We start from the raw sequence: 23,303 nt of genomic DNA on the forward strand, positions 1-23,303 counted from the left end.
CAAAAGGTACAGGTGCGTTGTTACACTTCATCGAGTTGCCAGCTGTCCGCCAGCTGGGCGCATGTGCCCATTTCCCTGCCAGTTCAGGTGATTCTCATTTTACTTGCATTTGTTGGCCTTCCATCTTGATTACTTGGGGAAGGCTGTTGCTACGCGATGTTGCTGTGCAACCGCGGCACATGCCGTGTTCTGGGCGATCGCCTGCTAGGCAGCGGCCGCCGTCGCAGACCTCGCTTTCTCCATGTCGCCGCCGTTGTTCGAGAGGATCATTAAGACAAAGCCGCGGGCAACGGCTAACCAAGATGCAGTGCCATGGTACGAGGTGCTTTTTAATCCGACGGAAATCGTTGACATGAAACAAGAATGGCGTCTCGGTGAGTTTGACTCTTGGCGGTTTCTGGCTTGGGTGATTGTCGCGCTAACCAGATGATGCTAGGCTTGATCGGCTCGTTACGTGAGTCGACCCTTGCGCGTAGCTGCACAGACAATATGTCGTCTTCCGCCTCGGGACAAGCGCGGCAACACAAATATCTGTGCTGCCTCTTTGTGCGTTGCCGCTAACACTTCCCGATAGGATTCTCGAAACGGGCAGCACCCGACTAATACGGGATACTGCCGTCAACCAGCTCGCGGACTGGCAGAAACAGCATCCCGAAGAGCTTTTTAACCTTCTTTCCAGGGTTGTTCCCTATCTCCGCCACAAAGACTGGGAAACCAGAAGCACTGCTGCCAAGGCGATAGGGAAAATCGTTGAGAATGCAGCGCCTTACGACCCCAACTCGGATGAAGAATCCGACCCACCCGAACCCGCCAGCGAAAATGGCTTTGTCAAGAAGGAAGAGCAGAGGGACTCATTCTTCGATCAGGAAGAATACTTTCACCTTGACACCCTTGACATCACGGCCATCCTCAAATATGGGCGCCAACTGCTCCGCGGTGGCGCCGTGGACTACACGCTCGCTGCCTTGGACCCACAGAAGCGGCTGGCCCATCTGAAAAAGACGCTGAACGGCAGGCTCGGGCTTCTTGGCCGGGTGTTCGAAGACGAGGAGATGCCCATCGTCAGCGACCATGCCTTCAGCCCTGGGACGCCGCAGGAGTCGACTAGCGCGAATGGTTTCGGACGGCAAGATAACGACAGCCAGAGCCAAAATATGGACGAGACTAAACTTAGCACGCGCCAGCTCAACGTGTTGAAGCGGAAGCGGAAGCGAGAGGCTCAAAAGGCAGCCCAAGGCAAGAGCGGGTTTGGAGACCTGTCCATTCGCCGGTCCACGACCGCAGGCTCCGAGGGGTTCGCCGACGATACTCCGATGGTCGATGCCGACTCTAAGAAAAATGGCAAGATGTCCGATTACTTTAGCCTCGACAGGCCGGCCGACGTGGACGAAGACACCAAGGTCGTGTCAGAGTTCAAAGGCCCCATCCTTCCCATCAAGTCCGAGATCGAGGCCGACGATAGCATGGAAGGCACCGAATGGCCATACGAGCGGCTCTGCGAATTCCTCAAGGTCGATTTGTTCGACCCCCAGTGGGAGACGCGCCACGGCGCGGCCATGGGTCTGCGGGAAGTCGTGCGAGTCCAGGGTGCAGGTGCCGGACGGCGGAGAGCCAAATCGCGCAAGGAGAATGACGACCTTAATCGACAATGGCTGGATGACCTTGCCTGTCGGCTCTGCTGCGTGCTTATGCTCGACAAGTTCACCGACTACAGTTCCGACACGTCCGTAGCTCCTATCAGGGAGACCGTTGGCCAGACGCTCGGATCAGTCCTCCGACACGTCCCCCCACAGTCTGTCTATGCCATCTACCGACTGCTCTATCGGATGGTGATGCAGGAAGATCTGGAGCTAGAGCAGCACAAGTGGGCCATATGCCATGGAGGCATGGTAGGCTTGAGGTATGTCGTCGCAGTGCGAAAGGACCTCTTACTCCAAGATGGGGACATGATCGACGGCGTCATCCGCTCCGTCATGAAAGGCCTGGGCGACATCGACGACGACGTCCGCTCGGTCAGCGCAGCTACATTAATCCCAATGGCTAAGGAGTTCGTCATGAAGCGCCCGGAGGCCCTCGATAGCCTGATCAACATCGTCTGGGAGAGTCTTTCCAACCTCGGCGATGATCTGAGTGCCTCGACCGGCAAGATCATGGACTTGCTGGCCACGCTCTGCAGCTTCCCTGAAGTCCTGGAAGCCATGAAAATCTCGGCGTCTCAAGACGAGGAGAGATCTTTCACGCTCCTTGTTCCCAGACTCTACCCCTTCCTTCGGCATACCATCACTTCGGTACGGCTTGCTGTATTGAAGGCTTTGATGACTTTTGCAAATCTCGGGAGCGACACCTCTCAAGGGTGGCTCAGCGGGAGGATCCTGCGCCTCATCTTCCAGAACATCCTGGTCGAGAGGGACCAAGAAACGCTCGCCATGTCCATACAGCTATGGACAGCGCTTGTGCGCAATCTAGCCAAGACTCCCGCCATCCTCGCCGACGAGTTTGAGGCACACGTGGATGCCCTCATGCAGCTGACACTGCATCCCATCGGTGTTTCGCGGCATCCCATCCCCATGAATGGGAGCCTTTTCCAGAAGCCGTCCGGGGGGACGTACTCCCTCCCTGGTGTTACTCCTGTTAGCAACAGGCGATCATCACCGCCTGAGGGAGCAGAGAGGGCTACCAAGCGTCGGAGGAAGTCAACGAAGGTGGACGATGTGCCCCCCACCGCCCAGACTCACGACGTTGACGGCCACATGATGCAAGGTGACGTGGACCTGGTCGGCATGGACGTGCTGGTCCGCTCACGCGTCTCGGCCGCCAAGGCTATGGGTCTCATCATGTCCCTGCTCCCGCCGTCAGCCCTGGGCTCGTATGACAGCAGTATCCTGCAGGGTCTCACGTCCCCGTACGCTTCTACCCAACTTACTGCCGCCATGGTTATCGACGAGTACGCAAAGAACTGTGTCACAAGTGATATAGCCGCTCGATTTGTCGAGCCGTTGCAGCGGATCATTGATCAGGACCGCCCGTCTCATTATCGGGACTTGGTGAGCTACGTGCACCGGGTACGTTCGCAATCGCAGCAGCTCGTCAACCTCTTCCGCGACCACGGCAAGGTATCTTCCAGCAAACTACCCACCCTTGCGGTTGTCGTCCAAGGCGAGCCGGAAGCAGGGCCCGGAGCATTTTCGGTCGCAAACGCAGAGAAGGTCGTAGGCGACGACTTTGAGAGGCTCAAGAAGGTCATGGCGCCTGGTCAGAGATTAATTGCTCTACCGCAGCTCAATGAGGCCCGTGATGCCGCAGTCTCTGTGATCGAGGAAGCAAAGTCGGCCAAGGAGGCCCGGGATGCGCGTATCCGAGCTGCGGCTGCTTGCGCCTTGGTGGCAATGAAGGTCCTTCCCAAAAAGCCGAGCCCTCTCATCAAGGCTATCATGGACAGCATCAAGACGGAAGAGAACCAAGAGCTGCAAAGCCGTTCGGCTGCCACAATTGCACGTCTTGTACAGCTCTTCACGGACTCCGGTCGCCGGGGTCCAGCCGATAAGGTGGTCGCGAACCTAGTCAAGTTCTCGTGCGTCGAAGTCGCAGAGACCCCCGAGTTCCCTATCCACGCCCACAAAACCACCGTCATCCTCTCAATGCAGAAGGAAGAGGACCGAGTCGACCATCCGGATGCTGTCAAATTCGCACGGGAAGCCAGGGCAGCCCGCATCACCCGTCGCGGAGCCAAAGAAGCTCTCGAGATCCTATCGCAGACTTTTGGTGCTGATCTCCTGACTCGCGTCCCGAGTCTGCAGGCGTTCATGGAGGAACCTCTGGTGAGGGCGTTCTCGGGCGATCTCCCGTTGGAAGCCAAGGATCCGGCGAATACCTTTGGCCAGGAAATCGTCGATGCTATGTCGGTGATCCGAACCATGACCCCGACACTGCACACGGCCCTCCATCCCTTCATCATGCGGCAGGTGCCGTTGGTGATCAAGGCTCTGCGCTCCGATCTGTCCGTGTTCCGCTACATGGCAGCTAAATGCATGGCGACGATATGCAGCATCATTACCGTCGAGGGCATGACTGCCTTGGTAGAGAAGGTCTTGCCATCAATCAACAACCCTCTAGACCTGAGCTTCCGCCAGGGCGCCATCGAGGTCATCTACCATCTCATTGCCGTCATGGGCGATGCCATCCTTCCCTATGTCATCTTCCTCATCGTGCCGGTGCTAGGCAGAATGAGCGATTCGGACAACGAGATCAGACTAATCGCCACGACATCTTTCGCGACCCTGGTCAAGCTGGTTCCGCTCGAGGCTGGTATTCCCGATCCCCCAGGGCTTTCCGAAGAGCTCTTAAGGGGCCGGGACCGGGAGAGAACATTCATCGCTCAGCTGCTGGATCCGAAGAAGGTGGAGCCTTTCCAGATCCCAGTTGCGATCAAGGCAGAACTCCGCTCGTACCAACAAGAGGGCGTCAACTGGCTCAACTTCCTCAACAAGTATCACCTACACGGCATTCTTTGCGACGATATGGGTCTCGGCAAAACTCTCCAGACGATTTGCATCGTTGCAAGCGATCATCACCAGCGCGCGGAAGAATTTGCGAAGACAGGAGCCCCGGATGTTAGGAGACTCCCGTCTTTGATTGTCTGCCCGCCCACCCTTTCCGGACACTGGCAGCAGGAGATTAAGACGTACGCTCCCTTCCTGAGCGTCACGGCGTACGTTGGCCCTCCAGCAGACCGCAAGGCCATGAAGGATGTGTTGGATAAGACCGATATCGTAGTCACGTCGTATGACGTCTGCCGAAACGACATTGATGTCGTTGACAAGTATAACTGGAACTACGTCGTCCTCGACGAAGGCCACTTGATAAAAAATCCAAAGGCGAAGATAACGATGGCTGTCAAGCGACTCATCAGCAACCACCGACTCATCTTGACGGGCACGCCGATCCAGAACAACGTGCTCGAACTCTGGTCTCTCTTTGACTTTCTGATGCCGGGCTTCTTGGGGGCGGAAAAGGTGTTCCTCGACCGTTTCGCGAAACCGATTGCGAATAGTCGGTACAGCAAGGCTTCTTCGAAAGAGCAAGAAGCCGGCGCGCTGGCCATCGAAGCGTTGCACAAGCAGGTGCTACCATTCCTACTGCGGCGGCTCAAGGAGGAAGTGCTCAACGACCTACCGCCAAAGATTCTGCAGAATTACTATTGCGACCTCAGCGACCTGCAGATCAAGCTCTTTGAGGATTTCACCAAGAGGGAAGCCAAGAAGATCACAGAAGAGGCCGGACGAGACGATAAGGAAGCCAAGCAACACATCTTCCAGGCGCTACAGTACATGCGCAAGCTCTGCAACTCGCCTGCGTTGGTCATGAAGCCGGGCCACAGAGCATACGAAGACACACAGAGGTTCCTTGCTAAGCAGAACACGAGCCTGGAGGATCCAGCGCATGCGCCCAAGCTCACGGCGCTCAGAGATCTTCTTGTCGACTGCGGCATCGGCGTCGAAGGCCAGGAGTCGTCGGACCCGCTGTACACGCCCATCAAACCGCACCGTGCCCTGATCTTCTGCCAGATGAAGGAGATGCTTGACATGGTGCAGAACACAGTGCTGAAGAGCATGCTTCCGTCGGTGCAATACCTCCGCCTCGACGGCTCAGTCGAGGCCAACCGGCGCCAAGACATTGTCAACAAGTTCAACAGCGACCCCTCGTATGACGTGTTGCTGCTCACGACGAGCGTGGGCGGTCTCGGTCTGAACCTTACGGGCGCCGACACGGTCATCTTTGTCGAGCACGACTGGAACCCGCAGAAGGACTTGCAGGCCATGGACCGTGCTCACCGCATTGGGCAGAAGAAAGTGGTCAACGTGTACCGGCTGATCACACGGGGCACGCTCGAGGAGAAGATTCTCAGCCTGCAACGGTTCAAGATTGACGTGGCGAGTACGGTGGTGAACCAGCAGAACGCTGGGCTGGCCACCATGGACACGGACCAGATCCTGGACCTGTTCAATCTGGGCGATTCGGGACCGAGCCTCATCTCGGACAAGCCCAAAGAAAGCCTGGAGGGGAGAGAGGAAGACATGGTGGACATAGAGACGGGTGACGTCCGGCAACCCGGCAAGAAGGCGGCCTGGCTTGAGGGGCTGGGTGAGCTGTGGGATAACACGCAGTATGAGGAGAGTTTCGATCTGGACGGCTTCTTGAAAACGATGCAGTAAGGGAACGGGGCTTTAGACCGGGGCAGCACAACAGCGAGTGGCCCCCTTGAATTGGCGGTTGGAACTACAATTAGGATATCGGTTCAGCAATGCGAGGCGCTAGATGACGGGTAGGGATAGGAATGGGGCGTTAGGGCAGGGAAAACGGGCCGGGGTAAGGCCAAGGCCGCTGGTTTGGGAATCTTGTACAAAGTTGTATCTGTAGTGGAGAGGGTCCAAGTAGCAGCATAAATTGCTGGAGTTTGTAGCATACAGGTAGTTCTGGAGTGTCTCCAAGTAACACGAGAGTGAGCGATGGGATTATCCACTCACAAGTTCCCAAGGGACCGGCTTCAGCCCCACTGCAAGTGACGTTAGGCTACGGGAGGCCCCTGATGCATGACGTCAACAAGCAAAACAAGCAAAACAAGCAAAACAAGCACCACGAGCAAAAGAGGTAATACGCAAGCTCAGCACGATGAAGTACGCCGAGACCTGATGCGAAGGGGTGTTGCATTAAATAAGGGCGGCTGGGTCGCATTGATAGCTGGCGTGCTAAGAACTAAAACCAGCGCACTGGGTTGGTGGTCGTCCCAACGACCGGTTTTGTAGAACAGTCTCTAGGTTCCTCGCATTGACAACAGAATCTCTCAGCGCTACTTCTCGAACTACCCCCAAGATTGTCTCGGCCGCTCAGGCACCAACCGTAGGCGACGTTCCGGTCAAGATCGATAGACGCAATTATTGTCGTCGTTCCCGTTCGCCGAAGCCAACGACTTATCCACCAGTAGCCGGATGACGCGTACTGTGCGCCCCTGGCTCCCTCTCTCTCCACTGCGCCGTTCAGGATCGAGACCGCAGGAAGCAAACAAAACCGACTCTTGTGAAACAAGTCGGTGAGACGGACCTCGCATTTGAATTCCACATCCGACCGCTGCTTCTTCTTCTTGTCTCTCCATCTTTCTCCACCAACACAATCAGCCCGGCGCCATCCCGCCCAAAATGTCCCACTACGAACCGTTCAAATCGCTCTCCGCCCTCTCCTGGCCAGCTGACATCGCCCCTCACGTCGACGAGCCATCCTCCCTTACCAACCTCGTCACGACGACCCTGGCCAACTCACAGCTCCTAATCGACTCTATACCCACCCCGACCACCAGCAGCGCTGCCACCGCCGTAGGCCGGGCGCGCTCCCACACCGATTCATCTGTCAACTTCACCACCTCCCCGCCGCCAACAAAGCAGAATGACGGGCAGGAAAAAAAGGAGCGGTCAGAGACGTTGCAGAAGCTTCGCCGCGACTGGAAAGACATCAAGATCTCACCAAAGGACAATCCGCATGGGATCGCCATGTACAAGCTGGCTGCCAAGGACGGGAAGGGGGCGTGGTTTGCCAGGAGGAGCTTGCACAAGGGCGTTGAATTGAGGTTTGAGAAGTGGTAAGTTCGTTCATTCTCATCCCCTCCTTGTGGAAGTTTGTCTGGGGGATATCCAGAGAGGGGAAGGACACATGGCTAACGGCTATCTTCGGTTCTGTCCAGGGAGGCTGCGCTGAGGAGGGAGATGCAAGAAACGTTGGCTAGGTGTAAGGGGAAGGAGGCCGGGACGGGGAATATCAGGGGAATCGGAGCCGAGCGGAGGGTGGAAAGGGTTGAGACACCGGAGGGGATCTTAGAGGGTAAGTCGCTAACCCCCAAAATGCTGTTCCTGTTCTACGGTTGGAAAATGGCTTACATGGGGTGGTACAGTATACCAAGTTTCGGCAAGGTTCCCCGGACCGACGACGCCACGAGATTTTGTTACGCTGCTTATGATGCCGCGGCCGGCGGAGGAGAAACCTGGGAAACCCCGCCAGCCAAGGCAGTTTATCCTGGTATCGAGGCCCTGCAGCCACCCCGACTGCCCGCCCAGGGCAGGGTTTATTCGCGGACAGTATGAATCAGTCGAAGTCATACGCGAAGTGCCAACGGAGAAACCGCTTAGGAGGACGAGGTCGTCGATTGATTTGAGTAGGGATGATGTGGAGAAGCTTGTGGATGTGGCAGGTGATCGCACGAGCAAGGAGGCCGTCTTGCGGGCTGCGAAAAGGGCGTTAGGGGATGAGGCCGAGTCGGAAGGCGAACCGGATACCAAGACGTCGTTTTCCCGGTCGCCGACCAGGTCCGCTGGGGATGGAGATGGAGATGTGGAGATGGCCGTCGAATGGCTGATGGTGACGCGAAGTGATCCAGGCGGTAGTGTACCTCGGTTTATGGTTGAAAAGGGCACACCCGGCGGAATCGTGAACGACGCGGGGCGGTTTCTAAAGTGGCTCTCTTCTCAGACCATGGAAGATCTTACCGCCCCAAGCACGGAGGAAATAGACAAGGTAGAGACGAAGCCGACAGGAGAATCTCCCGGAACGGAGCAGCCAGGGCAACTCCCAGCGAATACTTCGGCCGAAGATCAACTTCCGGATGGCGGGCCGACCCACCATGAGGGACAACCGCCCTCCAGCGGACTATACGGCATGCTCACTAGCGCTCTCGGAGCAGCGAGCTCGGCGGTCGCCAGTAGGGTAGCCGCATTCGCCCCCGCGTACGTAGCAAGCGACTCGGACGCTAGCAGTGACGAAAGCGACACCTCCTCCGAAGCCAGCTTCGAGTCGGCTGACGAGGGTACCCCCGAGGCCTCTCTCGTCAGCACTAGCCTCAAGGACGGCTCAGCCATAGACGCTGCATCGACCCAGTCGATCCATTCAACCTTGTCCGAAAGTACTCCCCGCAGTCTCTCCCGCGAACCAACGTCCATTGCACGCGCGCACAACATGCACGAGAAAGAACTCCGCAAGCTCCAACAACGCATGAACAAAGCCCAGGAGAAGCTCGAGCGTGCCCAGGCCCGTCGCCAGGCTAAGAATGGCAATAAGAATCATGGCACTGCCACCGATGACGAGACGGTCAAAGACAAGGAGAAGGACGATCATGCACTCGCCAAGTTGCGAGAAAAGCACGAGCGTGAGATAGCCAAGCAAGAAGAGAAATACCAGCGTGAACTCAAGCGGTTAGAAGAGAAGCGGGCGGCCGAGGAGCGGAAAGCCGAGGAAAGGCGGCGAAAGGCAGCCGAGCGGGAGGAGCGAGCCAACGTACAAATGGAGCTAGAGCGGACACGGGCCGAGCGGGACTTGGCGCTGAAGCAGGTCGAGATGCTCAAGGAGAGGGTGGGCGAGCTGCAGACTCAGAATACCATGCTGGTGGCGAAGCTGGGGAAGGAGGGCGTATTGAAGGGGGTGGAGAAGGGGGAGGTGAAGGTGTGAAGCATAGAGGGAAGTGGAATCTTGTGTTTATACTGCAACCAGCCATTAGCATTTTCTGTATATCTGTGTATTTCCCAACGAGGCAGGTATGTGCAATACAAACGGAGGCTACCAAACATTATACATACGTTGGCAAGTTCATCCACCCATTTAGCACTCTATTCTTCTCAGACGTTTCCACCAGTTGGTCTGCTAGAGCGAGGCTAAGGGGCTAAGTAACGAGACCTATGCAAACGGAAAAGGAACTAAGGGAACAAGATGGACAGAAAGAAGCTCTTCAATCTCGTCTCACTCCATCCTGTCAGCATCTAACCATCTAGCCTGCAAGGACATTAACCCGTATAGAAAAGGAGAGAAGAAGGACAAGGCAAAGGTCAAAAATGTGGACGAGCTGGGAATCGAACCCAGTACCTCTCGCATACACCAAGGGGTATGCTAAGCGAGCGCTCTACCAAATGAGCTACACGCCCGACTTCCTTTTGCGTTGATCAGCTGACCAACAGGTCAGTATCTGGGTCAGGGTTCGCTCCCTCCTTAATCGGCAAAACGCAGAAAATTGAAGAAACGATATACCAACCCCCCCTGTAACCGTCAAGGTACATAACCAAACTTACAATTGTAGACATTGCTCCTATAATCTTAATCCCAGTCATTTTATGTCCTCATAATAATGGCAGCGATCCTTTTGAAAGAATGAGTGTCAATAGCTGGTGATTACATCTACCCCTGGGACCAGAGCTAAGTATCATGACATGACTCGTGGAAGCCCCAGGCGCAGCCGGCACTCGTGAACAATTGCCAGTCAATATAGGAAGTAGTATCGCCACAATCTCTGTGGGAATGGTAATAAAACTAAGGAAGCACGGGTATATAAAGAATACCATGACCGCTCTCAAGATAGCTTCCGCAGTTATCAATCTCTCTCAATTGTCAACACCCGCCGAAGCTGGGAAGAGAAGTGATGAAAAACTAGGTTGAAATGTCAGAAGCAGGTGATGTAGGAGACAAGGTGCCACAGCCGACAGATACATATTCGGCGAGAGGCGTGCCTAGGAGCGCGAATGTGTTCACCATCAGCGAAAAATTCGTGTCAGCATCGCAAGAGAACTGTCGCGGCGGCCGAAGCGCGCGGTAACCGCTCCTTCTCGCTCCTAGTTTCAGAGGACAGAACAAAAGAGAGAACAGCGAAGAGGGAAGAGGGGAAATGCAACTCCTACTTCTACTACTAAAAAAAAAAAAAAAAAAAAAAAAAAAAAAAAAAAAAAAGAAAGAAAGAAAGAAAGAAAGAAAGAAAGAAAGAAAGAAAGAAAGAAAGAAAGAAAGAAAGAAAGAAAGAAAGAATCGAATAGATCGGGTGCATACCGAAAAGTTGGGCTGGGTTAGGCGGCACAGAAGACCGCGATTGCAAGAAGAACGAACGAAAAAACTTCACAAGGTTAGGAAACCCCGAAAATTTTGTTAATTTTTTTTTTTTTAAAAAAAATTTTTCCGATCTACTGGAAGCAGAGGAAGATACTTCCCTCCAACCCATACAACCCGGGCCCAACAACCAAGGCAAGGAGCTTATATGTATAGATACCACTCTACAGGAAATTGGCCGGACAACATGTTCCACGCTCAGCCGTACCGACTGTCCCAGTCGCTCGGGGTTGTGATATTTGTTTCACAGAATAAGGCAAATTTCAAACAACATGGGCCCTGGTGTTCTCTGCAATTGGGGTATCGCCCATAAGTCCTGTTCCCTTTTCCTTCCCTCTCATTCTCAGAGGGGACCGTCGCCGGCGGAAGGGATTCCTAGCCGAGGGAGGCCATACCACAGGTAGATGAGCGCGTACAAAACTCTTAAGACCTGCATTCAATAAGCGAACCTTCAACTGATTTTTTAATCGAAGAGTTTACCGAGGCTTCTCGAGACTAACTTGGTGATCATTCCAGTGATAACGCCTCTCCGGACCACTAGGAGTGTCGTGCTATACGGTAGGTAATATAGAATCTCTCTTTGATCTTTATTTATCTTCTTTTCCGTTTGGCTTTTTTCTCGCTTCCTTTCCTTCTCTTTGTCTCCTTCCCTCGTTTCTTCTCCGCTTTCCATTTCCCCTCCTTCTTTTCTTTATTACAACCTCAGTAGATATCGGAGTTGGGCTCTATAAGTAGGACAAGTAAACCACAGCATATTGAGACGCTCTCTACAATCCGAGAAAAGATTGGTATTTTGTTGCTTCGGCTACCTAAGAACACTCGTCTTTCAACGACGTATCTGCCACCCGCGATCCCACCAGCTAACCACGAAATCGCAGAATTGGAGGAAATCTAGTCAAAGACTTACTAGCCAACTTCTTGTCGAGACTTGATAGGAACGCCGGCGGAATAACGTTCATGAATTCGTCGACCGCCGACGTTGCGCTCCTTGATCCCGCATGCCGCTCCCATCTACCACAACCGGCGGGTTCTCCTTCTTCCACCGCCCTCCACTCCCGTCTGCAATGACGGGCGGTTCCTCCTTGCTCTTCAGACTGCTGCTTTCCACAGGCGGTGAGGCCGAAGCCGAAGACGAAGCTGAAGCTGTTGCAGCACCCCGACCAGAAGCGGCCGGCATCATCACCAACCCCGACTTCGACCCAGCAGCATGAACCGACGATCGCGGCTGCGCCTTCCTCTGACCGGCCTTAGCCCCAGCAACGTCCCGCCCGCTAGCAGCTGGCCTGGCCAGCCTCCTCCCGGGGCGACTACTGAACCCACCGCCGGACACGCCCTCTGCCATCCTCACCGCCAACGTCCTGCCGCCCACCTCGCGGCCGTCAAGCGCCGCAATGGCGACCTTGGCCAGCTCGGTCGTGCTAAACGTGACAAGTGCGATGCCCCGTGCCCTGCCGTCCTTGTTGATGGGCAAGTCGACCCGCTCGATCTGGCCGCCTGACCCCATTTGTCCAATGCCGGCATACTCGACGATGTGACCCACGACGCTAGCTTCGGAGAGGCCGTCCCGCTCGAGGTTGATGATGATGATCTTGCGCTGCTCAATCAGTACCACGCTGGCTCGCCCGCTGCCGTAACGGATGGCTTGGTCTGGCTGAGGCGCAGAAGACAAGGCGTCGGCGTATCCCGGGTTGTAGGCTCGGCTGGTGGTGATTGTGTCAGGCGACTGGGCGTCAGTGTATCCGATGTAGCCTTGTCTAGTGACGCCGTAGCTTGCTCCTGAGGGGTAACATGACACTGACATCCCGTACGGATATTGAGCCGTGCTGGTGGTTAGACCGGTGGCTGCAGGATATTCCATGGATTGTGGGATCGAAAGGTGCCAGCCTATAGTTAGCTGCGAAAGACCACGTGCAAGATCAGCTTCTGCGTGATATGCCACAGATGTAGGGGCGATCGCTGTCTGATATCTCTCAGCCAAGAGGTACGGGGAAGAAACAGCGTAGTTCCATTGTATCCTAGTCTGCAGGCTCGTGCTGAAGTCTGGGCGGGTGACTCGGTGGTATCCTGAGCATGGGCTACTCATTCCTCCGGTTGCGATTTGGGGAAGTGATTCGGTTTGGACAATGCCGGAGTCGGGTTCGCTAAATACCCTTCCTATGTCGCCTCGCAGGATTCGCATGGCATGGTAATCGGTGGCGGGGAGCTTGACCACAGTACTCTGTGTTTTGTTCCTAGCGTCCGCCTGAAGCGACCGGTACTCGAGGGTGTTGCCATTGAGGTGCTCTATTGCGAAGTGTAAGAGCGAGCCGCGGCCTGGAGTCGATAAGGCTGGGCGAAGGTCTACACTCACTAAATGCTTTCTCAAAGTTGGCCAAGCCCTTCACCCGGACGAAGCCAGACGTGGGAGTATAGACTTCGGCATGGTCGACATCGCATGCCTGCGCAGCAAACGCCCTCAATTCCTTCCATGTAGTGTTATGGGAGAGCTGTACATGTCCGTCAGTCAAACCGACATATGATGGGCTGAGAGAAAATGCTTCACGTACATTGGCTATCAAGATGTAGTACAACCCGGTTTCACTTCCAGGACCAACAGTCACAGTGACCAAGCTTCGACTGTACTGCTGGTTGCGTCTTAATATAGAGCCGCCCGGCATCGTGATAGACTTGAAGCAATGTGATAACCTGACTGTGCTGAGCAGCACAAAACAGATGATGTCGCAGCAGTCGGGCTCCGATAGTGATGGATTTGGTGAGTGATTTACACCTCTATACGCCGTCTTGGAGATGTTATCGAGCCTCACACGGAATCGAATACACGTGCTGACGAGATCCTGTCAAACCAGGGGCCATGAAAACCGGCCTGTTATATCTGCTGAACAAGCTGTGTTGCAGTGTCTGGCGCCCGAACTGGACATTCTCTCGCGGCTGCGATGCGAACTAAGGATGTTGCCAGTGACTAGCACCAGGGAGAAACCGGAGCGAACACGGCCACACGTCGCACCGAGTCGTAGGGTATCTGTTACTAAACCTTCAAATAAACATCGTCTCCAGACACAGGGCTGTCTAGAAGCGATATAAGCGCGCGTGCAGAACAGAAAGCAGGCGGGGAGTATGCCTACCTTGAGCTTTCATTCTTGAACCCTTGTTAGAAGAGGATGCCATACCCCTTGTGGGACCCGCTGCCCGTGTCTGGCAGCTGACTTCCCTGAGCAAGCCTCCATCATCTGGAGGATATATGTGTTGCATGCCTTCAGGGGATCTTCCGGGACCGGCAATCCTGTCACATCTGATATGCCGAGCTGTTGAGTTTTGAGATGCACATAGCCAGATTGGGCAGCGCCGGCCAGTCACGCTTGTGTGGTCGCCGCTCAAGTTGTGCAATGACATCTCGTACCGGGTCCGATAGGCATCGAACGGCACGAGGGCCCAGTGATCCATCAAACACATCGGTAACATCTAAACACGGGTCAAGTGGTCATGGAAGCTTGCGGGCCGAAACGAAGTGGACCTGTACCCGAGGAGAGTCGCCCCACGGGATACCAATTGTATGTGCAACGAATTCGAGGGACGTTAAGCCTTGATCCCCCTTCCCGGATCGCTAATCAACCTGGTGGCTAAGGCACCAGCAGCCAGGACCAGGTTTACGGACCACGACAGGCTTTGACGGAGCGGCTCAAATAGTCCTATGCAGTTGGCGATGTGCCGGATGTGATAGACTGACGGGGGCAGAGGCAGGGATTCCAGGTCACAGTCCCGCGCAGAGCAGAGCAGCACAAGCCAAGTAAACTGTGGTGTGGCGTCCCACATGTTCTGGACGCCACCATGCAGCTGGGTATCTATCTACCTAGGCCTCTTAGCCAGGTACGTACTTCCATGAGACTCTTTCGAGGAAGAGAAACAGGACGAGATCCCGCAGATGAGGCCTACAGCTCACCGCTACGAGGCTGCTGCGGGTTTTCGGCTCAGCTCATGCCGTGACGCAGTTTGTGATGTTTGCGGTGGTTGGGTAAATGTTTGCGTCCGTGCCAGGCGAAGTGGAGGGCTGCTAATTTATTTTGCTGGCTGGGGTGCGGGATAGTCGGTGTCTCTCGGTAACGCCCAAATTCCTGTCGATGAAATACCAAAGTAAATCCGCGTTGCTTCAAACCCCTCCAAAGAGTTTAGTTGTCTACCGGACTGCGCCTGTCTGTTATCAATAAACCGATACCTGACTCTTCTGCTGGAGTTCTTGCTCAGAGTGGTTAGTCGGCTAATCCTGGTCCGCGTAGAAAATCCAAAGACCATCTGGCGGTGACTTTGCGGTCTTTCTCTTGGAATAAGAAAAGTGAAAGCATCGGATCATTTCAGCCACATGCGGGGTTTCCGGCCGATTCCCCCCCCCCGCGATGTCTACTTGAGGTTAGACCACGCTCCTCCTTGGCCTGTCAATAGCGTATCCAGACCCTCGGGTCGAGGTGGCCGAGCTGGGACAGTCCTCGAAGACACTGGGCTTTGTCTTGGGTAGACTACAACCATTCCCAGGATGTGATGTGGATTACCGCTTGTGCACAAAAGTATCCTCTAGCTCGCTGTAGTCATCATCTTCTTCCATGTTTGGAACCCCAGGTTTGGTCCCCGATGCCGGGACGAGCTCGAGAGGGGATTCTTCTCGTGCGCCTGTCGAGAAGCTCGTCTCAGCGTTCCATGAACTGCCCCACGGAGGCGGGAATTGGTCTGCTTCGCCTAAACAGGCAAGCACGTAACTGTGGGTATCGGAAAAGAAAATGGAAGAGGGACTAGAAGAGTCAAGCCCAAGCCACACGGCACGCGACCGGCTCCCAGCCTTAGCACCGGGCATGTGTCGGCCAAAATCGACAGTTCGCGGCCCTTCCGAGAGGGGATCCCACACGAAGACCAGGCCATTGTATTGGTCCCCTTCGCATTTGACAAGTAAGGTTTCGGGCACCTGGAGATGCCATGAGAGACTTGTCACATTCCCATGAAATAGGAGCACCGCCCGGAGCTCTGCAGCCTGAACGTCCCAGACCCATACCGTCCCGGGGGAATCGTCCAGTCGCGTAGCGACAAGGGCCGAAGACGGATCGAAGGAGATCGACGCGCAACCTGTCACTGGTTCCGAATTATCCCGCAGACGTGGCGCAGGAGAAATGGCCTGCGCAGCCCGCAGGAAGGTGTGCATGGTAGGTCCTGTTTGTGAGACGCCAATCTGTTCCTGCCAGACCTATGCAGACGAGTCAGCCGAGGGAAGAGGTGGCTCGACAAACATGCACCGTCTTTGACACCCACCTGGAGGGTCTCTTTAGGGGCTAGGGTTTTCGGATGCCGGAGCCGCATGGTCTCTGTGACGGACGCCATGCTGAGAATGCAGACCGACCTGCTGGAATCGCCAATGGCGAGGTAGCGGGCGTCTGAAGAGAACTGGATCGACTTGACACCCGCCCCAAGGGCGTAATCTTTATCTTCAAGAGGCGGGTTGGCGGGGCCGGACCAGGTCTTGAAGACGTGGCCGTCCGAGGTGTAGAAGACAACCTTGTGGCCCTGGGCAGCCGAATCCCATACAACCAGCCATCGTCCGTCAGGGCTCCAGACCAGCCCCTGGGCATCGATCGTGTCGGGCACCCACGACCTCTGCAGCTCTCTTGCCGGGAAGCCGTGTATGCTCACCATGTCCTTACCCGCTGCCCTTGTCAGAAGGGCGAGATGACGTGTTTCGGGCCGGAAAGAGAAGCATCTACATGCAGATGAGGGGGAGAAGAGCTTGGGGCTGCCAATTTCGGCGGCGGTTGACGATGCGAGATCGAAAATAGCAAACTTGAGACCAAATGAGGAAACGACACAAATCTCGGTGTCCGAGGCACCGAAGCCAACGTAGGCCGGCTTCGTTCCGGGCCCGGCGTGGTTCTGGATCGTGGCGTGGAAGCTGTTGTCCAGGGCAGACACAACTCGAACCCGCTCCGCATCGGCGACGAGCAGGAGGCGGGAAGATGGCGACCACTGCAAGTTCAGCACGGGACCAGTGAAGTCCGGGGGCAGTTTGATCACGTTGACTGCGTCGAGCCGACGCACGGGTCGAACGTTGACAACGCCCGAGAAGGCTGTCGCGATGTGCTTGCCATCTGGACTGGGCAGGGAGTGCACCGAGGCTGTGAATGAGGGTTAGCGGTAATGCAAGCAACAGATAGTTGGCAGAGAGGTTCTTATTCTGTCTCACATTTCACAGCCCTTGAAAACTGCATCTCCGATCTTCAAGCTTGTTTGCCGCTGCTGCTGCCTATCAGAAATTGATTTGCGAGGAAGAGCGTTGGACTCAAGGCTGCTTGCCGTTGGTGTAGGTCTCTCTTGCTTCCTGCATGCAAATGTCGAGACGCCCACTGCGGTCAGTGCGTAGCAAACATGCAGATCAAAAGCTCTTGCCAAGGCGACACCTTCCCGATTGGTCGGGAACCGCCACGAGCTTGGGCCTCGAGTTCTCCGACCTCCGAGCGCAGCCGAGTCGGGATCGGCTTCCCCATCCGCGGAGACCTGCCACGCGCACTGTCTTGTCTTTTTGGTCGATGCCTCGCTGAGTCACGTCAACTGGAGCCAAATCTGGGCTCGCAACGCCGTAGACCCGGGACGGGTCCGGAAATCCGCGCTCCCTTCATTCCCTATGGATTGTGGCGTTCGATTCATACTTCTCCGAATCTCCTCTTGTTTGCCGTCGATTGTGATGTCATCGGTCTCCGCGGACCAGACTGGCCACAGAGCATAATTCCCGCGCCATGCCCCGCCACGCTGAGCAACTTCACGAAATCTGTCAGGACGGTTGAGCCCACCATGGCAACAACTGCGCGCTGTGTTGCCCGGTGCCTTTGGCCCGGGAGGCTGCAGGTAGCACAAACAAGCCCGCCTGTCTCGTTGCAGGCAAGACGTGTCGTCTCGGCGGCAACAGCATCCGCGCCTTTTGCGCCTGTGCAGCCCAGCACCAGGCAGACCGATCTTCAGCCTCCGCCGCCGGTTCCAGAGCACGACGGCCAAGGGTCTAGCCCTACGACCCCGCCCCTCAGCTCGCGCAAGGACCGCCTCCGTGAGGCCAGGCCATTCTCGGACTTTCTGACTGACACCTTCCACCGCCAACACGACTACCTGCGCATCTCAGTCACAGAGCGGTGCAACCTCCGCTGTCTGTACTGCATGCCCGAGGAGGGCGTCCCCCTCTCGCCGCCGCGGGAGCTCCTGACCACTCCCGAGATCGTTCTGCTCTCGTCCCTCTTCGTCTCGCAGGGCGTGACCAAGATCCGACTTACCGGAGGCGAGCCGACGGTGAGGCGGGACATCGTCCCCCTGATGCGCCAAATCGGATCGCTGCGGGCACATGGCCTACGGGAGCTCTGCCTGACGACCAATGGGCTCTCGCTGCACCGGAAGCTCGACGCCATGGTCGAGGCTGGACTGACTGGTGTCAACCTCTCGCTTGACACCCTGGACCCGTGGCAGTTCCAGCTGATGACGCGGCGTGCAGGGTTCAGCGCGGTTCAGAAGAGCATCGACCGCATCTTTGAGCTGAAACGCGCGGGGGCGGGCATCAGGTTCAAGATCAACTGCGTTGTCATGCGTGGCCTCAATGACCGAGAGATCCTCCCTTTCGTGGAACTGACGAAGGACAAGGATGTTGAAGTGCGCTTCATCGAATACATGCCCTTTGACGGCAACAAGTGGAGCGAGGGCAAGATGTTCAGCTACCAGGAGATGCTCGACGTGATCCGCTCCCGGTATCCAGACCTCCAGAGGGGCCGAGACCACAAGAATGATACGAGCAAGACATTTCAAGTGCCCGGCTTTGTCGGCAAGATTGGATTTGTCACGAGCATGACTCACAATTTCTGCGGGACATGCAACAGGCTCCGCGTCACTAGTGACGGGAATCTGAAGGTGTGTCTTTTCGGCAACGCCGAGGTCTCCCTGCGTGACATCCTGCGCAAGGTAAATGGGGGCGAACCCATCGACGATGCGGCATTGAGGTCACTGCGGCAGGCGGCCGTCGGGGAGACGGAGCGTCTTCCACCTAGCTGTCGTCCCCTCTTGGTGCCCAACTCGGATGAGCTTCTCAGCGTGATCGGCATGGCCGTCAAACGAAAGAAGGCGAAACATGCAGGCATCGGCGAGCTGGAGCACATGAAGAACCGGCCGATGATATTAATTGGTGGGTGATAGTCTCTCGTTCCTTTTCTTTTTTTGCATTCGGGACCAGGTTTGGGGCTGGTTGCATCTACGTGGGGCATATCATGTTCGGTCTACATTCTTGGGGGGCCTGAATGGGGATATGGGCTGGTTAGCTAAGTAGTAAGTATAGATCCGCCAACAACCTTTCAACATCTCCACCAGACTTACTTGCGGTGGCAGCGTGTCGGGCTCTCGCCGACCTGCTCTCTGCCCAATACTAGGCTCCCATTACCTCTGCCTAGCATCGTGACACCCTGCCATGCCAGCACGCACCAACGGCGACTCTTCTCAAACACGTTTCAGCGAAACCACGACAACCAAGACGAGGATGGTAGTCCAAAATTAACGCACGTTTCCGCATCGGGTACTGCGCACATGGTCTCCATCGCAGAAAAGGCCCCGACAAAACGCGTGGCCAAGGCAAAGTGTACCGTGCGCTTCTCAACCCAAACAGCCCTCAGCCTCGTCCGCGAGAATCAGATCAAGAAGGGCGACGTCCTCGGTGTGGCGCGGATAGCCGGCATAATGGCGGCGAAACGCACACCAGGGCTCATACCACTGTGCCACCCCATCGCCCTGACACACGCTGAGGTTGACCTTGTTCCCGTGCAAGAGAGCAACGGGATAGACATCACCACGACGGTCTCGTGCGACGGCAAGACGGGCGTCGAGATGGAAGCCTTGACGGCCGCGTCGGTGGCTGCCCTGACAGTGTACGATATGTGTAAGGCCGTCGATAAGGGAATGGTTATTGAGGGGTTGAGAGTCGTGCTGAAAGAGGGTGGCAAGAGCGGGACGTGGGTTGAAGGAGAGAAAGCTAGATGAAGCCGGACAAGAGTATCGGCACGAAGCTGTATTTTCTATCTAAGAGGTTGATTACGCAGATGTGCTTGTTGCTATCTCGCGGAGGATGGCCTGCCGATTGCCTCGTTACATAGAATAAACTCCGACAACCAACAGCCCTGCGAGCTGGCGATCCACGTCTTCAACGGAACAAACACATTGGGTTCCTAGAGTTAGATTTTGTCTTCTCGGTGATCTAACCTTATGGCAAGTTCACATAGCTTCCGGCCAATCTCGTAAGTACTGTTGCCCCTTGCTACGTCTTCGCAACTGATCGAACGCTACCGACGTCGGCAGAGCCGCCTACCGAGACCACCTTCCGCACGGTGATGAGACCCCTGACCCGAACTGGGCCGCCGCTGTTGCCATGACGTAACAAGAATTCAGGGGTAGGCAGCGCCGATGACAAGCGCACAGTCTTATGTAAGACTTGAGCCTTTGCTTTCCGCGATTAGCTCCATCGCTTAAATGAAAAAAAGCGAAATAAAAGAAAAACCACCGCAAGGTGCCTGGGCTCTCGTTCGAGAGGTCGCGTTGCGGACCCAAAGCTGAGATGATCCGTTCCTCAAAGAACCCCTTCCGAATATCGGTCAAGGAACCGACCCCCCCTTCAACCTTCAGCGAGCCGCACCCCGCCATTCCCCATCCGTCCTTTCAAACGACCACTCCACCAATCACTGCCCAACGATAACCTTTTCTTTCTGTCGACCAATAATACCCCGGACAATTGTTCCCTTACCATTCCAAAACGCGACATCCGGGTGGGACCCAACACCTGCAGCGTTACGTCTTGGCAGGCATCGGTGGCCAAGGGAAAAGCACCAAAAGAAGCCGCCCCTTTGCCGTCTTGACCTGTTCCACCATCCCACATCCGTTCCGCGGGCGATTGAATTTCGAGAGTCGTAAGGACGAGCGAGCGAGCGGGCGGTACGAGCCAGCGAGAGCCGAAAGTGCAATGTTGCATCTGTGACAGCCCATGAAAATGGACGGTCGAGGAGGCGAATACTATACCCGCTCGCCAGACCGCTCAGGGATTACACGTCCTCTCCCCTATCTTACCTTGCTTCGTCTGGGGGAGAAGTTGGCTCACATGACTAAACATGTGGCGATCGAGATAATGGGATCGGGGATCCCTCACGTCTTTTGCTTTACGTTAGCGTGCCAACACTCGCCACCAACCAAGTAAGCGTATTTACTGTAGTGTACGCTTGGATACGGGCATCTCCCAAGATATGATCAGCATCATAATGATGATGATTCACAACCGACATGCGGGGGGGATAATGGGAAGAACTGCACATCCGTGACTGAAATCTTGGACTGGGCGGCTCTCGCGGCATGTCATCGCGAAGTTGCAGTGTAACGGTGTTGCAGGGTACTTTGACCTGTGCAGGGATACACCGTGAGCCGCGAACTGTGCAATGGTAGTTGCATATACCATATAATTTAATACTCCCGTGTTTTGCATATCGAATAACAGAGTGGCTACAAGGTTGCTTCATTTTGTCGGACTTATTATCATTCAACCCCTCTATCATCTGATAAACAGCAGTAAGACATCGGGATGCATGGTTCATCCACTCAGCGGAAGTGTTCCTGCCAATACAACACTTGGCAGTGTATAGGGATTGGACTTGAAATAGAGAGTCAATATGCCGTGGCCACAAGAACTACAGCGAACTCTTAACAAATCAGACACCCCGCCCCAAGAGCTCCCCAGCTCCCACGAGTTCGCTTCGCGCTCGCTGACTACTTCCAAGTTCCCAATTCAGCATATTCATGAGGCTCACGATGTCAGACCCGACTAGACAGGATGCCCCGTGCCGCATCGAGGAACATCAGGAGCTGCCAGTCACACCAGGAGAGCACGTCGGGATAGAGCGCTAGCCCATCATCTACTCACAGTTACGCCGGGAGCTGTGATAGACGGGGTTCTCTTGACCACTACTGGGGTCGAAACGGGCCTGTTCATCGATCGAAACCGGTAAGTATTTGCTCGGGCTGAGCCGCGGAGGCCGGGTGATGCCGTGTTTGGGTCCCTCCACAATCCATGCTTCAATAGAACGCTGGGTGCTGCCTATTCGCTGTAACTGGTATGAAATGCAGTTTACATGACCAGGCAGCATGAGTTCTGCTTCTTTGCAGATTTGTAGAACATCTTGCTCTGCGCGCTCAGATCGGAGCTCTTGGCAACGAGGTCGTCTAGCTTCTCACCACGTTGCAAGACCTGGCACGGGTTAGCAGGTTGAGAGATGTTACGGTATCAAATGATTAGAAACTGGCACATACGCTGTCGATAGCCTTATGGAGGACAATCTTGGTCTCGTCCAGCTCCTGCTGGATTCGCGCAATACTGTTGGCCTGATTCGCGTCTTGGTAATTGTTTAGGTAATCTTGTAGAGCGGGAAACGAGATGTCGCCATCCTTGCTGGCGCCTTTAATGGTGGCAAGCGGGACCTCGGACAAGAACTGGTCCATGAGCTTGGAAAGAACGCTGTGAGCCGCGATGTGGGGGTAGTCCTTGGTGATGACAACACCAGCGACGCCTTCAGAGCGCGCATAGCAGTGGACAACATAATCTAGCCCCTGAGTGAGTGAGATGTATCGTTGAAGGGTTATGTGATATGGAACGCACCCTGCTCCTCGACGCTCTGTCTCTGACCGGGAGTGGTCCGCTCCGCCACAGTCTTGCTGATCATGGTCATGAAGTTCCCATACTCGGCTCTCGTGAACCGGGAGAAATCGCTGAGCTCGTGCGCCGCGCATAGTTGCACTGCGGGCTTCTTCGTGTTGTCCAGGACCTAAGGTGCTGTTAGACGGCCCCTAAAGGCGGGGATACGATAGACGTACGCCGACGTAGTAGAGCTTCATGTTGTCGGTAGGGTTGGCGATCCAACGAAAATATGCGAGATGTCCCGGGTACTACGGCCCAGGTATGCGATGGCGAGTGGAGCGCTCACCAACAGCGGACGGGAGGAGGGTGCGTCGGCGTCAGTGATAGACCTCGGCGGTGCTCGGGGATGTGGGGCGCTTCGGACGTGTGCAGATACCGACTCGGTTCGTGCTCGGGTCGTTTTCTTTGGATCGTCAGATGGTTGTCTGTTGCCGAGACTCGGAAAGAATGAAGCGACTTGATGGAGCCGCCTGAGGGAAGATACGATGTGCGAAATCGTCGAAAAATCGGTAACCTGGAGATTGTGATGTCGTTGGCTTAATCCAAGGCCCCGTGATTGCGCAAGGCGGAGCGTAGCGCTGGCCGTGGTAAGGCGGTGTCGGTCAAAAGCTTGCCCGCCGCCGGGGGCTGTCTCAGGCCGGGCCCTGCCGGGGCTGGACCCCACTCGATCAATTCC

General features: G+C 55.5%; 7 protein-coding genes and 1 non-coding gene across 8 annotated transcripts; 4 read left to right on the top strand and 4 right to left on the bottom strand.

The window, feature by feature from the left end:
- Nucleotides 1-363: 363 nt before the first annotated feature.
- MOT1 (TATA-binding protein-associated factor mot1) lies at nt 364-6,212 on the top strand (the record flags this gene model as incomplete). Its single annotated transcript, XM_071065911.1, has 3 exons — nt 364-374; nt 437-454; nt 575-6,212. The coding sequence occupies 3 exons, from the start codon at nt 364-366 to the stop codon at nt 6,210-6,212; spliced, it is 5,667 nt and encodes a 1,888-aa protein (XP_070922012.1).
- A 981-nt stretch (nt 6,213-7,193) lies between these two features.
- On the top strand, nt 7,194-9,486 carry MFIFM68171_10493 (uncharacterized protein; the record flags this gene model as incomplete). Its single annotated transcript, XM_071065912.1, has 3 exons — nt 7,194-7,630; nt 7,733-7,869; nt 7,940-9,486. 3 exons carry the CDS (start codon nt 7,194-7,196, stop codon nt 9,484-9,486), a joined length of 2,121 nt encoding a protein of 706 aa, XP_070922013.1.
- A 383-nt stretch (nt 9,487-9,869) lies between these two features.
- On the bottom strand, nt 9,870-9,956 carry MFIFM68171_t175. Its single transcript is given in 2 exon segments — nt 9,870-9,905; nt 9,920-9,956. It is a non-coding gene; the product is annotated as a tRNA-Ala (tRNA).
- A 1,904-nt stretch (nt 9,957-11,860) lies between these two features.
- MFIFM68171_10494 (uncharacterized protein) lies at nt 11,861-13,562 on the bottom strand (the record flags this gene model as incomplete). Its single annotated transcript, XM_071065913.1, has 3 exons — nt 11,861-13,188; nt 13,256-13,391; nt 13,452-13,562. The coding sequence occupies 3 exons, from the start codon at nt 13,560-13,562 to the stop codon at nt 11,861-11,863; spliced, it is 1,575 nt and encodes a 524-aa protein (XP_070922014.1).
- Nucleotides 13,563-15,442: 1,880 nt separating this feature from the next.
- On the bottom strand, nt 15,443-17,144 carry MFIFM68171_10495 (uncharacterized protein; the record flags this gene model as incomplete). Its single annotated transcript, XM_071065914.1, has 3 exons — nt 15,443-16,129; nt 16,195-17,051; nt 17,120-17,144. 3 exons carry the CDS (start codon nt 17,142-17,144, stop codon nt 15,443-15,445), a joined length of 1,569 nt encoding a protein of 522 aa, XP_070922015.1.
- A 580-nt stretch (nt 17,145-17,724) lies between these two features.
- On the top strand, nt 17,725-19,098 carry MFIFM68171_10496 (uncharacterized protein; the record flags this gene model as incomplete). The annotated part of the gene is made up of 1 exon (XM_071065915.1): nt 17,725-19,098. The coding sequence occupies one exon, from the start codon at nt 17,725-17,727 to the stop codon at nt 19,096-19,098; it is 1,374 nt and encodes a 457-aa protein (XP_070922016.1).
- Nucleotides 19,099-19,485: 387 nt separating this feature from the next.
- On the top strand, nt 19,486-19,935 carry MFIFM68171_10497 (uncharacterized protein; the record flags this gene model as incomplete). Its single annotated transcript, XM_071065916.1, has 1 exon — nt 19,486-19,935. The coding sequence occupies one exon, from the start codon at nt 19,486-19,488 to the stop codon at nt 19,933-19,935; it is 450 nt and encodes a 149-aa protein (XP_070922017.1).
- Nucleotides 19,936-22,060: 2,125 nt separating this feature from the next.
- Nucleotides 22,061-22,824, bottom strand: YKT6 (palmitoyltransferase; the record flags this gene model as incomplete). Its single annotated transcript, XM_071065917.1, has 4 exons — nt 22,061-22,180; nt 22,243-22,532; nt 22,589-22,754; nt 22,804-22,824. The coding sequence occupies 4 exons, from the start codon at nt 22,822-22,824 to the stop codon at nt 22,061-22,063; spliced, it is 597 nt and encodes a 198-aa protein (XP_070922018.1).
- Between the last annotated feature and the right edge of the window lie 479 nt (nt 22,825-23,303).

Source organism: Madurella fahalii (genome assembly GCF_045866475.1).
Source record: "Madurella fahalii IFM 68171 DNA, scaffold_6, whole genome shotgun sequence".
Taxonomy (NCBI): Eukaryota; Fungi; Ascomycota; class Sordariomycetes; order Sordariales; genus Madurella; species Madurella fahalii.